The sequence below is a fragment of the Branchiostoma belcheri genome, unplaced genomic scaffold (genome assembly GCF_001625305.1).
Source record: "Branchiostoma belcheri isolate BF01 breed outbred unplaced genomic scaffold, Haploidv18h27 scaffold50, whole genome shotgun sequence".
NCBI lineage: Eukaryota > Metazoa > Chordata > Leptocardii > Amphioxiformes > Branchiostomatidae > Branchiostoma > Branchiostoma belcheri.
This window is the reverse complement of record NW_017804132.1, coordinates 1,830,251-1,845,906: the sequence shown is the minus strand read 5'-3', so window position 1 is coordinate 1,845,906 and position 15,656 is coordinate 1,830,251. Positions and strand designations below refer to the sequence as shown.

The following is a 15,656-nucleotide window of genomic DNA, read 5'->3' as shown; positions in this document are numbered from 1 at the left end:
CTACCAGGCTTCGTGAGGTGGCTGGAAAGAGTAGAAATCGGCAAACTGTACTCTAGAGTGGACCAACTCCCCTGGCATGTTAACTCTCTATAGCTATTTGGCCGATTTCTACTCTTTCCAGCCGCCTCTCGAAGCCAGGTAGAGACTATGATGGCGAAAAGATAAGAACATACATGTTTAAGGATCAGAGGTTTGTCTAAGTGGACCACCCTTGCAACTAATTTTACCACAAGGTCAAGGATCCAAATGTGGTCGGAATGGTCAAACAAACAATCTATGAGCTAATTTGCTATGTCTGGGCGGCATTTGTGGCCTTCGAACTGTGTTTATCAGGTACAATTGAGCTAAACAAACACGGAAACTACGACCGTGGACTTCAAGCGAGGTTCAAGGGTAAATAGAGACATTATAACCACTTTATTAGAGTACAAGTAAAGACTTGATTGATGTAGTTACGTTGCAAATTTCTAAAATTCACGGAAAAGTCTGTTTTCAAAGCTTTCTTTAGTACAGGTATGACCTTTAAGCAGGTTTAACGTTAAGAATGTCAGAACATGTCAGTCTCAGTCAGTGAATTACCTACTTGGATGTGTCTATTGACAGGACCATATCCTGTCAATAACAGAAAATTTGCACTTTTACCATCCTGTCAATAACAGAAAACTTTCCACTATTGACAGGATGGCCTTGTCAATAATTTTGCACTATTGACAGGATCATCCTTACTAGAATTATACGAAGTTTACGGAATACATAGGATCCTTACTAGAAACATACGCAGTTTGCGGAATACATAGGATCCTTNGACTGAAAAAAAAAATGAAAACATGGTTAAAAAAAATGAAAACATGAAGAAATCATGTCAATACAGCCCAAAATGGAAGATTTAAAAAATCCTGTCAATAGTGCCAAAAATGGCACTGCTGACAGGACGATCCTGTCAATAGTGTCAAAAATGGCACTGCTGACAGGACGATCCTGTCAGCAATGCAGTATTTCCTGTTATTGACAGGATCGTCCTGTCAGCAGTGCAGTATTTTCTGCTATTGACAGGACGATCCTGTCAGCAGTGCAGTATTTTCTGCTATTGACAGGATCGTCCTGTCAGCAGTGCAATATTTTCTGCTATTGACAGGACGATCCTGTCAATAGCCTCAGGCTTACTAGAAACATACGAATTTTACGGAATACATAGGAATGATAGGATCCTTACTAGAAACATACGAAGTTTACGGAAAAAATAGGATCCTTACTAGAAACATACGAATTTTACGGAATGCATACGATCAATTACTAGAAACATACGAATCTTACGGAATACATACGATCCATTACGCGGAATATATACGATCCTTACTAATTTGGTAACTACTGTCGCAAAATCGCACCTGCCGCAAAACGTGCGGCCCTGACGCAGAGGCTTCCCGTTGCCAGGCAGCGGCTGTCGTGACGTCTTCTTCTGTCCAGAAATGTCTTCTTTTGTCGTCTGAACAAGTTCTACAGATCCACGGAGAAGTTTTCTGTCTAAATCACAGTTTGAGTGTACGGCTGATCGCTGCATAATCAGTGTGAATCTGTCAGAGGTGAGTTCTAAATCGTCCTAGTTTCTCGGTCGAAGGGGGAGGGGGGCGATTTTATACCTCACCGAACCAGGAAGTTTCAAGCCTACTTTTTCTAGTACTGAGCATTTTTTGCAAGCTGTGCATTAATTTGAGAACATTCTGTGGTTTATAAGTTTATTCTAAGGGAAGGCCAGATCTCGTAGACGATACAATAAGAGTTTGTTATCGCTTAACTGTCTACTATTCTCCTTCGCCCCCCTCCTTTATTAGTGTGTGGAAAATGAACAGTATGATTCTAAATCTCTTCATTCGAACGGCTTTTCTAAGGACAGGTGCTATAAGAACAGGTGCTCTAAGAACAGGTGTTCTAAGAACAGGTGCTATAAGATCAGGTGTTCTAAGAACAGGTGCTCTAAGAACAGATGTATCAGAACAGGTGTTCTAAGAACAGGTGCTATAGTATAAGAATAGGTGTTCTAAAAACATGTGTTCTAAGAACAGGTGCTATAAGAACAGGTGTTCTAAAAACAGGTGTTCTAAGAGCAGGTGTTCTAAGAACAGGTGCTATAAGAACAGGTGTTATGAGATAGAACACTCAAGGGCTATAAGAAAAACCTGTTTGAACATAATCAAAATTATGGTTTGTCATAAAAACTGCCTCGGTGCCTTGTGATTATCTGATAGATAGTAGCATTTATTATTAGCCTAAATGAGATTATTTGCCTTAAACTCATTTTAGTCAAGTACAATTTTGTAGGATTGCCTCAACTCCAGACTGATATTTCCTGTCTCCAGCCAGCAGGCACCATGGGAACCCTTGCGGAGCGTAAGGCGGTTATCCAGCAGGTGTTCCGCACCAGGCGCCCGACAGCTGGGTACCTGAATGCTCACCAGCTACAGGTGCTGCACGCTGAGATCAGGCAGGGGGGCATCAATCTGCAACAGGTTAATAGTTATGTTTACTGAAGGAAAACATATTGTTTTTGCTCAGTTTCTTCTTCTTTTTCTTCTTCTGTTCCAAACACTGACCTCTGACATGGTCAATGATCAGACTGTCTCTCACCATGACCATGGTAACTGGTGTTGGGTTACATAATGTTGCAATTTCATAGTAGGAGGGATTTATACTCCTGTTTGACCATACATATGATTGTGTTTGAGTAAGAATTAACAGAGCAGACCATATGTGAAGGTAAACATTATGCATTTGCCTTGCAAATGTTACCTTTCTAGCGTGAGAAATGTCTTTGAATATATCAGATATGATGATGATGCTATATATGATTTCCCTATGTCTATGTAGGTGGAGGCATCTATCCAGTATGTGTGTGCAGGTGACGGTTGTGAGGAGGATGAGCTGTATGATGTCCTACAGGAGATGGACAGGAGATACTATCTCCTACAGGACCTGAAGTGGGAGTTTAGCCTGCTGGACCACGGGCACTCTGACTCTGTCACTCCGGATCAAGCACGGTATTATAGTAGAGAAACTGTACTGGCTATATCTATGTATATCTATATATCGTACTGGGCAAGGCCCCAAACTGGGGCATCACGCCCAGGGTCTTGACAATTGCGGCCGGTGGGGTGAGGTGGAAAAAAAGTTCAAGGAAAAAACAACAACAAGAAAGTGCTTATGGTGTACAATAAACAGTGCTATGTACATGGCCGCAATGTGTCTGTAATGAATGACTAAGGAGTGGGGAGGCCCACCCCATCCTGAAGATGTCTGTAGTTGGTGCTGGTAGGTAGTTCCATTCAATGATTGTTTGTGGGAAAAAAACTAAATCTGTATACATCTGTTTTGCATGAAGGAATGGTGAAACATTGGCTCTGTGCTGTGAGACTGAAATTTAGTCAATGAGAGCCATTGATCCTCTCAATGTATTGCACATTATAGGTGCTGTAAGTTTTTCATGTTTATCGAAGGAAAACATATTGTTTTTGCTCTGCTTCCTTTTCTCCAAGCACCAAAGGTCAATGACCTGAACCAGATGGCTGTGGCCATGGTAACTGGTGTTGGGTTACATCTTGTTGCAATTTTATAGCAGGAGGGATTTAGACTCCTGTCACCATAGATATGAATGTGTTTGAGTGAGAATTAACAGTCTAAGAGCAGACCATATGCGATTAGGTAAACATTATGCATTATTTGCTTTACAAATTTTACTTTAAAGTTTCTAGTTTGTATCCCTATTCATTTATCAACAGTGCCTCGTCATGACAGTACTTATGACAAGTTTTATAGTAAAATGTTAAACTTTATTATTCCAACACACAATTTACAGGGATCAAATTTTCAGCGACCACTGTCGCCTTCATCAGGATAATTAATGACCAATCACTTCACAACGTGATCTCGTGAGAGTTACGGTTTACAAACACGTGACCTTATTCACACGAGACTTTACTGATATGTGACGTAAGCAATTGATATAAGGCGACAGTGGTCGCTGAAAATTTGATCCTTGTATATTGTGTGTTGGAATAAAGTTTAACTTTAACGTTTTACTATAAAACTTGTCATAAGGACAGTCATAACTAGGCACTGTTGAACGTTTAACGTTTTACTATGATGAACACAGACCAACACAGTTTAATGTTTTACTATGATGAACACAGACCAACACAGATGAACTTTCATGATAATATGACAAGTTTTGTTGTTTCTGTCCTGCAGATTCATGTTCGAGGCAGCACACGGGCAGCTCTTCTCCAAGAGGAAGTGGCAGAAGTTCCTGCAGTCCCGTCACCTTCCCGAGAGCGGTGTGAGTTTCTCAGAGATCGAGGTGGATCTCTGTAACATCCCCAACAGAGAGGAGGTACTCAGGGAGAAGCTGGAGGAGGAACAACACTCACAGGGTCAGCAAATAGCTTCTTTTTATTATGGCTTCACCATACCACAAAGTCAGGTGTGGTGAACCATATAATGTTCTCTCATGTACATGTAAAACGGATTCAATTTTTGGGGCCAAATGACCTGACATTTGCGGAAGGCGTTGGAAGATTCCATTGCTGCATGGAGGTATGGGTTGTTGGAAGACTTATCATTTTGGACAGGGGTGATTCTTGAACAATCAATTTGTGCAGGAGGGGGACGAAACCCATTTTTGGTATGTGGTGAAGCCATCTGCTGCATTTGCTCCAAAGCAAATGTCGGCCTTTCTGGTACAGGGAGATTTTCTTTATTCAGAGAATTTTTGTACTGAATCTCTTTCTCTTATGAGTTACAGGTCAAATGTTTTGAAGAATTTTACGTTTGCAAATATTAGATTTCACTTTTTTGTTCTGTCAACAGAGAAGTTCAGAAGACGAGAAGAACAAAGATCAGCACAGAAGAGGAGAGATGAGGAAGAGAGGAAGAAGAGAGAAGCAGAAGAACTGAGAAAACGAACAGAAGAAGAGAACAGGAAAAAGGAGGAGGAAAGAAACTTGAAGCAAAAGGAAGAAGAAAAGATCAAAGAGAAGAAAAGGCTGGAAGAGGAGAAAGAAAGAGAAGAGAAAGGTATTTACTAAACGTCATTTTATCTTACTGCAGCTGTGATTCAGTAATTGGATAAATTATGTTGCTTGTAGTTCAAATTATAATCCATTGTAAATGTATGACAATTCAACTGATATGATATTTATCTTGAAAGTTCATCTGTGTTGGTAGGAGTAATTACCAAGCAAGTGTAAACTGTCATTTCCAACACAATGACATTTCGCCTTCCAAGGTTTACAAAAGAGAAGTCAAACCCTTCAGACATAGTTTTAGAAATAGCTATAGTTTTAGACAATTAATACCTTTTAATATGTAAGATTCTGTACTCTGTTTCAATGTCCTTTTATCTTTGTTATTTGCAATTAGCTTTTGGGCAGGAATTTGCAATAAACTTACCAGTTAACACAACTGTCTTCCCTGGCAGAGAGAAAACGTCTGGAAGCTGAGAAGGAGAAACAGAGACTGGAAGAACAGAGACGCCTGGAGGAGGAGGAGGGAAGACGTCAGGCTGAGCTGATCGAGGTGAAACGAGCTCAGGAGATCCAGTTGAAACTGGAGGCTGAGGCCAAAGCCAGGCAGGAGCAGAGGAGTAAGGAGTTAGAGGAGGCTAAGGATGCAGAGGTGGCTGCTAAGGTATGGCCAGGGTTTGTCCTGAATATTTGATGCTGAACATTGTAGATAATTATTAAATCAAAGTGTAGTATAACCCATGTAATGTGCTTATTGAATACAATAAAAAAATGTATCAGTGTTGCTTGTATCTATAACAATTAGTAGCTGTTATTATCTCACTGGTGTTAGTTGAAGCATATATGTATGTGTGAGTGCACATGTGTGTGTGTGTGTGTGTGTCTGTGTGTGTATGTGTTCCATGAATTTACATATTTCTTTGAATTAATATGTGACTGTATGATCTTAAGTCTCAATGTGTACAATTTCCATTCTAACAATGGACACAGGATACTCCATAGCCCAGAGTACAGTAAGTTCTTACTAGATGTATCAGCATTTAGCTTGTCAATTTTTGGAGAAATTCTGTGTGCTTCTATGATCAAAATACTCAATGCCTGCCAAAGTCTTTGCTGTGGTTATATGGGCATCACTCTTGAGGCAGAGGCTGTCCTTCTATATCAAGACATTTTATCAGACACGTTTGCATGCTAACACAAAGTCAATGCATATATTTCTCAGTTGCAAATGTTTTCAGTTACTCAAGTGGCTTGAAGTGCTGCATGCGGTTTGTTGTACACTAAAAAAAGCACAGCCATAGCCTGGGTACTCAGACATTTGAGGATCCTTGTTTACTAGTGTTTGATTGATGTGATACAGGAAGCTGAGGAGGCTGAGAACCAGGCTAAGAGGGAGGCAGAAGAGGCTATGGAGGCAGCCAAGAAGGCAAAAACAGCTGAAGAGAAGGAGGCTGCAGAAAAGGCCAGGAAAAAAGCAGAGGAAAAAGCTAAAGGTTTGTACAATATAGATTTGAGTATGCTGCACTAGAGATCTCTCAAACACACTACATGTATTTCAAAGTGGTATATCTACAGATATTCCTTGTTTAAAGTTAAAACTTTTGACCCAACACAAAAAGTTCTCTCACCTAGAGCTTTCGACCAGTCACTCTAGTCTTCCTCAGTAGTCTACCAGATACCTTTGACCCAGTGTTGACGTCACACTTCAGAGAAGCCATGTGACAAGCCTCACTGGGTCAGTCTACTGAAGAAGACCGGAGTGACTGGTCGAAAAGTCTAGGTGAGAGAACTTTTTGTGTTGGATCAAAAGTTCAAACTTTAAACATGTAACTACCAACACAGATGAACTTTCATGATAGTATGAAAATTCCTTGTTTTCTTTACCATGGTAACAGACACAACATTGTTCAGGTCACTGTTTGGAGAAGAAGAAGAGGAGGAAAAAGAAAATGAGCAAAAACAGTTAATATGTTTTCCTTCAGTAAACATGAATAATGTATACATTATGTGTTTTCCTGACCAGCTGAGCGAGAGTCTCGCATCAGGAACAACCTCAAGGTCGCGGTGAAGTCCAAGGAGAAGAAGAAGTTGGAGTCGGCGATTCAGGAGTTTAAGAAGGCGAAGCTGAAGGACACGGACGGAGACTTGGCCGCAGCAGAGAGGCTCATTAAGATGCACCAGGCTAAGGGAGGTCAGTCTACACTTTTGAGTTATACATAGTTAGCTTTTACGGTAAAGTTTAAAGCATAGCCTTTTTTCAGGCTGTAGGGGCAGTGGGTTGTTAACTAAGGGAGTTTAGTCTTCACTGTTGCATGCTTGTCGAATTATCGTAGACTGGGACTCATTGTCAGCAAGTCCAGTAATGGCATTCTTACCAGACAGTAAGGGAGATCAGTCTACAATTTAGACATTATGTGACTGTTATGGTATTTTGGTGAAGTTAAAGGCAGCGTTTTTCAGGCCATACAACAAATAGTTACCCTGACCGAATGTTAGAAAATTACCGTACAGTATTCACCTGCAGTCTACATATTGCAGAGACATTTTCAATATTGCAGAAGAAAAATTAAGCAACCTGCAAATTTGCAGACTGAAAAAACTAAGGCTTTTTCAAATTGCATGCAAAATGTTTGCCAACATGCAATTTTGTATATGCCATGGGTTTAAGTCTGCACTAAGTGTATATTTGCAGAAAGTATTTCCAAATTGCAGAACAAAATTTTGACATTCTGCTATACGTTCTGTTGCCAAAAACCATCTGCATGTTGTTAATGTTTTTCTCAGCTCTTGTTGATGCCATGAAGAAGCGGAAACTGGCTGACCTGGAGAAGGCTGTAACAGCTGTGAAGAAGGGAGGGTTTGAAGTGGACATGCCTGAAGAAATGATCCAGGCTAACAAACTCATGGTACGTATCATGTATGTCTGAGTTTACTTCAGTGAAGGTTAGACATCCAGGTAATAAGATAGGGCAAAAAAACAGTTACTCAAGCAACTGGATATGATTTTGGAAACGGTCAGACGTTTCAGGTAGCATGCACTAAATGTCTCTCTTCCTGTTTTGTAATTTTGTTTAATTTTCAAAAATAATGTCTGTTAGTCACTGATGGTAATTTAACAATACATGCACAATGTAAGAAGTGCAACAACTGCAGATATAGGATTGAAGGAGATACAAAGTCTGTCACCTTCCTCAGGGTAATTCTGACTGGTTCACATTGCACTGCAGCACAGGTGTCGCTGCTATAGATGCATTCCCAAACGTACAATATTTAGTACATATCTACACATATGAATAAAAGACATGGTTGTATAAAAAAATTTCTTTACTCAGTGACTTCCCAACCTGATAAAACTATTCATACACTAACATAACCTCTGCTGTCCAGGTTCGGTTGAAGAGACTGGAGAGACTACGTCAGGAGGTACAGAACCTGAAACAGTCCACAGTCGCAGAGATCCGCAGTTACTCCAAACCCCCCGCCGCAGTGCACCAAGTCATGATCGCCACATACCTGCTACTGGGCAACCCGGAGAAGGAGACCAAGGTAGGACCTTGTTTGTTTTTGTTTGTTTGTTTATTTGTTTGATCATCTTTTTGTCTCTTTTGTAATCTTTATTTCTTCATTTTGAAGAACCTTAAAAACGTATGTCGACACATTTGAATGGTTATGATACATACCCAGTACATAGTATTACATGTATGATTGTGTGTATAGCAATAATCTAGAACTACTCTAGAAATACTAGTAGTAATCATTTTATGTGCTTTAAGCAAAAGAATAATATTGATCATCTACATTATGTATGCATTTTAAAACCTCTGCATTTTAAAACCTGTGCACCTCAATAACATGATTCATTCACATTCATGATTCGTACATGGCCTTTTGTTTGTTTGTTTGTTTGTTTGTTTGTGTAGAAAACTGAAAGCTTGTCCAAACAATACTGACAGTCCAATACAACAGGACCTTGTTGTTTGCTTGTATACAGAACTGGAAGATTGCACAAGCACTACTCACAGTACAATATAACAGTACCTTGTTTTTTTTTTTTTTTTTTTTTTTATTTTATTCACATGGATTTTTGAGCATTGGATAGGAAGCACTTGTTGTGCTTATGTAAATCCGCTGCTCATAAAACATAATACAAATGTAAACATAAAGATGACATAAAGTATAGCATTAACATAAAATGAAAGTGGCTGGCGCACCAATACCTAGCATAACATTATTGAGATTGGTCAAATCTTCCAGAGTGGTGGATATAGTTAAACACAATATCAAAGATACGGCAGTTGGTAGGGTATGGGAGGGAGGGGCTACCTGTAAGAAGTAGAGTACATAATGTGGCGTCGTTTGCATTGAGTGGGTCGGAAAGAAGTATGTTTTCAAGATGAAGGCAAGATATGGATAACAACATTTTGGTCCTTTCAGTATTATAACATGTGCAGTGTAATAAATAGTGTTCTGGTGTCTCATTCGGATGCCCACATTTGCACTCGGGACTACTGATACAGTGATGCTGGAATAGGTGGTAGTTCAGCTGGCTGAAACCAAGCCTGAGTCTGGTAAGGTGAGTCACATGGTGTCCGTGACCTTGTTTGTTTGCATACAGAACTGGAAGCTAGTCCAGGCGCTGGTGGGTAAGACGGGGAAAGACGGTCTGAAGCGGCGAGTCCTGGAGTGTGATCCCATGAAGGTTCCGCCGGCGGCCGCGGCACGAGCCAAGGAGATCCTGGATCAGTTTGATCTGGATTCTGTCCGGGATGTCAGTGGGGGGGCAGCAACCTTCTATGTATGGGTAAGACTGGAGGAGGTTTTACCCATGATATATGATGGTTAACTGCTGGTCACACTGCATGGGACAACTCAACACACACTTTAACTTATAAAATAGAAAATATAAATTGATGGCCCCACTAATAAGTACATCTGACTGACATTGCATAATGAAAATTTACATGACAGCGATTGTAAAGCTAACATATTCACTCACACATTCACTCACGCATTAGAATTGAACGTCATCCACACATATGTAAACACACCTGTCCTTGGTGCTGAACGCCATTCATATAGGTTAATTCATCACTGGTACTGTACACTATTCACACACAGGTAAACACACCTGTCCTTGGTGCTGAACACCATACACACATATGGAAACATACCTGTCCTTGGTGCTGAACACCATACACACATAATGAAACATGCCTGTCCTTGGTGCTGAACACCATACACACATATGGAAACATACCTGTCCTTGGTGATGAATGCCATCCATACAGTTGAACCCATCCCTGGTACTGTACACTATCCACACATATGTAAACATGCCTGTCCCTTGTGCTGAACACCATCCACACAGCTGCTGGTCACACTGCATGGGACAACTCAACACAGACTTTAACTTATTAAAAGATAAATAAGATAAAAAAACTAAATTGATGGCCCCACTAATACGTACATCTGACTGAGATTACATATTATGCGTATATACCTGACACAATTGGAAAGCTAACATATTCACTCACGCATTCACTCACGCCTTAGAATCAAACACCATCCACACATATGTAAACACACCTGTCCTTGGTGCTGAATGCCATCCACACAGAGTTAAACATGCCTGTCCTTGGTGCTGAATGCCATCCACACATATGTAAACATGCCTGTCTTTGGTACTGAACACTATCCACACACAGGTAAACATGCCTGTCCTTGGTGCTGAATACCATCCATACACAGAACAAACACACCTGTCCTTGGTGCTGAACACCATCCACATAAAAGGCAAACAGACCTGTTATAAATCAAAAATTGGTGTGGTGATATTGGCTGCCCCATGTAATTTGTCTGAACCTGAGTCGGTCAGCCAGTATAACCACCTTTTGTCATAACACTCCAGCTTCACAGGCACATACCAGTGACTGGTTACATCACACTGAAAGACCTGTCACACTAAAACAATGCTAGCACATCTGTTAATATTTTTTTCTTCCTCTACAGGCTGTTGGAGTTATTGAGGAAGTAGAGGAAGAGAAAGAGAGAAGTCAGGACCAGGACTAACCAGTCTGTAACAAGATGGAGACTGAGGGATTCTTGTTGGCCAGCTTTGACCAGAGGAAAGAGCTTGTCAGGGACACTACAGCATCAAGTAATAGTACTGTCCTTCTAGGCTGATTCTGTGTTTTCCAGTACAGCCAAACCTGTCCCTCTACCACCTGGCCAATGTGACCCCTTCTTGGGGCTCACTTCCATTATCACAAATGTGAAGAATCCTGTTTATAATGACCACCTGTCCACATAGACCAGGTTTTATCAGTCCCCTGAGTGGTCTTCTTGGGCAGTTCTGACTGCACCATCATCACTTAGTATCATTATCATTTTAAACAGTTGACTGTACATAATAAAGATTTTATACAGATTGTACTAAATGCAATTGAAAACTTGCACGCCTTTGGCCTAGAGGCATCAAGGAGAGAAGAGAGAAAAAGTGAGAACTAATTGCAATGACACATTTTACTACTTTTGTAGATAACATAATCTGAGAGGTCATTATACTATCAACTTCCATATTATTTGGAACCATTGGTTCTGTATGTATACCTTTAAAAGTTGTATCAGGAAAGACAAAGTCATTTTAAATCTACTGATGTGTAAAACATTGCAAGCTGAACTTTTATAAGATTAGCATGTACATGTCACGGTTACATGCCCAATGATACAAGTCAGGTATCTACATATAATACTATTGCTGAATACCATCATGATGAATAACAAGACTATTTTTTGACATCAAAGCTTTAAGATAAGTTTTCCACCATGCATGCTTGATATATTAAGAAATAATGTGTAATATTAACTGTTCTTGTGGTATATTCTGGACTCCTTTGCAATCACCTAGTCTGTGCATGTGAAATCTACATCAAATGATAACACAACATGTAAAATATATTGTATGGAACTTTGCATCGTGAGAAATAATGGCGTAATAGGTAAGGTAATGTGTATGTACTATATTTGTTTGCTGTTTGCAGATGTACAAAATATATAACGTTACATCTGTATACATCATTTTTCATTTGTGCCAAATGTGCCAAAATTTGTGTCTCCAGACTCTAAACGCAAAAAAAGCAACAATTCCAACGTCCGTATTCGAGTCTTCAAAAAACTTTGTAGTGCTAACCGAGCGCAACAGTGACAATAAAGTCACAGACCTGCCGCGGAGCTGCAGTATTAAACACACGGCACAAGGGTTTTTACTAATGGAGGAGGGTTGTTGAACTTTGCCATGGCCATCACCTTTGCAAACACCGACTTAACAACTCATCTAACAATCAAAAGCCCGAACAGAAGTGTGTTCTCATTGAACGTGAAGTGGCTGTGAGAAGGCCCAACTCAGAGGATGGAGAAGCATCATGCTGTGATCATATAATCATAAAAACAACTCACATTTTCTAATAAGTTGATCGCATGTATATCATATCTTTCTTCTAAAACAAAGGACTCCCTTTTCCAGCGTTGTCAGTTGTCTGCAAATCTGTTACAGGGAAACATTTCCCATTTGAGAGCGCACAAAATGGCACCGGATTTGATTGAGCATTGCATAACTGTGGCCCAGATTGTCCATGCTTCCATCAACACGGCCTTAATAAAACAAGGTAGCTGGCGGCAAACCTTGGTCACAAAAGCGCAACTTAGGTCTATGTCAGAACCTACACAAGAATGCACTATTGTAAACCCCTAACCTTAACTTCAATGAGGGACACATTATTTTTGTGATGCTTGAGCAGGCTTGAGTGGAAACGTAAGGCGGGGGACCAAGCCAGCTGTAACTTTCCTGTGTGAACGCGACCTGGGTCAATTCAATATTTTTTTCATTTTTCACCTGTCTCTATTTTTAGCGTGGTATATAAAGGGAAGGGTATATAAACGGGCTGGGGGACTTGATCCCGCATTTCTGTGCAGAGTTTTGGTCTGAGCTGACGTGGAAGAACAAGGCTTAGTGTGCAGTACAACCTCATTCTCACTGCGTCAATATGGCAGAAGAGGGCAAAGACAGCCCAAAAGTAAGCTTGAGCTGAGTCGATCTTGACTTGGCTTTTATCTCTGACTTGTTTTAGTGTTGATTTGTTTGTTATCACGGCAGTCTATTACTAACCTCCAAGCAGATCTTTCGGTTGGGTGGCGAAAGACCGTATCCATTGGCCGTCCTGTATCCATTTCCCAACCCTTCGGTGGCTAATGGACACTCCTCTGGCCAACTGTCTTGCCACCGAAAGATCTGCTTGGAGATTGACAATAAACAGCATGTCAGTTATAGCTACTATCTGTTATCTGTTTACTCCTGACGAAGGACCCGGTGCTTGCGTTTGAGAAAGTCGAAGCACGACTGTTAAAGTGTCACTACGGCTATCTCATTGAGAAAACAAAGAGATGGGGCGGGAACCCCACAGGACGGTTGACTTGGGCACCCCTTACGGAGAAAAACAAGAGCAAAGGTAAGAGACAGTCTCACAAGTTTGTTCTTCCGTTGGAATACCTGGCTCCCTCCCGATTGCAACATTTACATGCCACGGGTACTTTTTGAACAGTTCACACAAACGTCGAAAGAACTGTCACAGCATCGCAGCTAGAATGAGTCAACGGACATTTATTCTAAACATTTATATAAACTGCCAAACATTGATAAAATGGGGAAGTGAAAAATTGAAATTATGCTGCTAAATATGACAAATATGAGTCTATGTTCATTCATGTAAGATCAAAACAGATAACAATGTCAACAACAAAAGTTCGGAAACTTCACACATCCATGAAATATTTAGAGCGTTTACAAGTGTTGTTGGCTTATATTGTCTCGCTTATTGTGGAAATGTTGTAATTAGCATGATATATTTTGATTAATGGTCTCTACTCAAGTTACATACATTGCATGTGTGGACGTCCTTTCCTTTGCCAGAAATCCATTTTAACGTTTATGTAAATGAAATTCACTTTTACATGATCTCTGCATATATAGTGATATTTACCTTTATCATCTGGCATAGACATGTCACATGTATGAAATTTTGTATGTTTGTATCTACTATGCAAATTAGGCTATCATTGACATAATTGGCATCTTTTAATGTTCCATCTGCTATAGATTATACAACAATATAATATAATCTAATATTATATAGATATAATTTCCTTATGCTGACCACAAATATCCGGAAACAGACACAGGAACACATCGAATCCAATACCTACATTTTTCATGTTGGCAATGACCCTAAGTTGTATTTTTTTATCATAAGTTCAAGTACAAACATAGAAGAGACAAAATGTGAAAATTAATTTTGTACACATGAAAATATGGTTATAAGTTTTGGACCTATATTTCTCTTGTATTTCATTTCTTTCCAGCGCTTTTGTGGGTGTACACTTTCAAAACAACTTCACCTGAAGACGGGACCTTTGTTGTACTGGAGTTTGTACGGTCAGGAAAGTTCATCATCGGTCCAGAGTATCCAGACGCTAAGGTGATTCTGAAGGTAAGCAAGAGAAGAACAGAGGAAAGAAAGAAAATAATAATTTTTGTGTAGCAAATGGCGTCTCGAGTGATACCAAGTTCATCCAAATGTGAGAACATTGTTCATTCAGAATTTGATATTCTGTCGACAGAAAGGAGGCTTTACGCCGAAAAGCCCCGTACACATCAAGAAAGATACGGACCCACGACTGTTAATGATGAGAGGGTCCATTGGCGGTGGTACGGCAGATGTTGTGTTCGAAGCGTACGAAAGTGATGACACAAAGTACGTTGTCACCCTGTACAACAACCGAAATAAAGCAGCTAGAGTCCTGCCTGAAGGTAGGACTTTTTAATGTCTCGTTTGTCACTTTATTGACGTTGTATTGCAAGCATGCGCACATTATGTCGAATCCATGGGCTATATTTCCATTTCACATTTCTTGGACAGTATTGGCAGACTTAAGAATAAATAAGTTATACTCAATATTATAGACATCACTGGCTCCAAAATATTGATCATATCGGTAGATTTCAAATGGTGGATGCTGATTGTCAGCAAACATGAAGTGCACTGAAAAGAGGAATATTTTACTGATGTCAAACATGTCATGAATTAATTAATAATTTATTCAAAAGAACAATCATTTGAGATAAGTCGAAGGTAACAAAAATATGAAAAGGAAATTAAACATGGAAACTTTTTGCTTTGTGATGCCCATACGTACATGTAAGATTGACTATAATTTTGTTCCACAGGAGGTGCAAATTCGGATGGGCAGACGGTACAACTTCATGACCCTGAACTTCAACATACCGACGATGACAACGATTTTCTGGAGGTTGTGCCGTAATCGTCTACGCCAAAGGGTACTGACGAACAGCTTAATCCAGTTGTTCTCTAAATACAAGGCGTATTTCATACATAAACAAGAACTAAAACCCTTTCATAAGGGGGAAAAGCCTCCTTTGCTCTAAAAAGGAGCATGACATAACTTGTTCTTTTATGATTGATATAATTGAAAGCTTGAATATAAACTGAAGTCATGCCCTTGCAGACATTTACATGGCACATTTGATGCAGATATGGAATGAATAAGCAAAATACAACCATTTTTAGC

At 39.9% G+C, this 15,656-nt stretch overlaps 2 protein-coding genes across 3 annotated transcripts; both read left to right on the top strand.

The window, feature by feature from the left end:
* Nucleotides 1-1,401: 1,401 nt before the first annotated feature.
* LOC109480285 (trichohyalin-like) lies at nucleotides 1,402-11,332 on the top strand. 2 transcript variants are annotated; one of them, XM_019782460.1, is made up of 12 exons: nucleotides 1,402-1,583; nucleotides 2,362-2,507; nucleotides 2,866-3,032; nucleotides 4,240-4,424; nucleotides 4,861-5,067; nucleotides 5,471-5,679; nucleotides 6,376-6,508; nucleotides 7,039-7,206; nucleotides 7,800-7,921; nucleotides 8,403-8,561; nucleotides 9,631-9,816; nucleotides 11,025-11,332. In XM_019782460.1, the coding sequence occupies exons 2-12, from the start codon at nucleotides 2,370-2,372 to the stop codon at nucleotides 11,082-11,084; spliced, it is 1,734 nt and encodes a 577-aa protein (XP_019638019.1). In that variant the 5' UTR covers nucleotides 1,402-1,583; nucleotides 2,362-2,369; the 3' UTR covers nucleotides 11,085-11,332. The 2 variants fall into 2 exon arrangements, with proteins under 2 accessions (XP_019638019.1, XP_019638018.1); XM_019782459.1 differs by having other exon boundaries at nucleotides 2,358-2,507; nucleotides 11,025-11,331.
* A 1,653-nt stretch (nucleotides 11,333-12,985) lies between these two features.
* LOC109480339 lies at nucleotides 12,986-15,530 on the top strand. The gene is made up of 5 exons (XM_019782532.1): nucleotides 12,986-13,087; nucleotides 13,375-13,519; nucleotides 14,430-14,557; nucleotides 14,688-14,877; nucleotides 15,295-15,530. Exons 1-5 carry the CDS (start codon nucleotides 13,058-13,060, stop codon nucleotides 15,387-15,389), a joined length of 588 nt encoding a protein of 195 aa, XP_019638091.1. The 5' UTR covers nucleotides 12,986-13,057; the 3' UTR covers nucleotides 15,390-15,530.
* The last annotated feature ends 126 nt before the right edge of the window (nucleotides 15,531-15,656 follow it).

Coding starts and splice junctions, on each gene's coding strand:
- LOC109480285 (XM_019782460.1), top strand. CDS start 2,370: ATGGGAACCCTTGCGGAGCGTAAGGCGGTTATCCAGCAGGTGTTCCGC. Junction 5,068..5,470: donor GAAAGAAAGAGAAGAGAAAG/GTATTTACTAAA, acceptor CTTCCCTGGCAG/AGAGAAAACGTCTGGAAGCT. Junction 9,817..11,024: donor CAGCAACCTTCTATGTATGG/GTAAGACTGGAG, acceptor CTTCCTCTACAG/GCTGTTGGAGTTATTGAGGA.
- LOC109480339 (XM_019782532.1), top strand. CDS start 13,058: ATGGCAGAAGAGGGCAAAGACAGCCCAAAA. Junction 13,088..13,374: donor AGGGCAAAGACAGCCCAAAA/GTAAGCTTGAGC, acceptor CTCCTGACGAAG/GACCCGGTGCTTGCGTTTGA. Junction 14,878..15,294: donor AGCTAGAGTCCTGCCTGAAG/GTAGGACTTTTT, acceptor TTTGTTCCACAG/GAGGTGCAAATTCGGATGGG.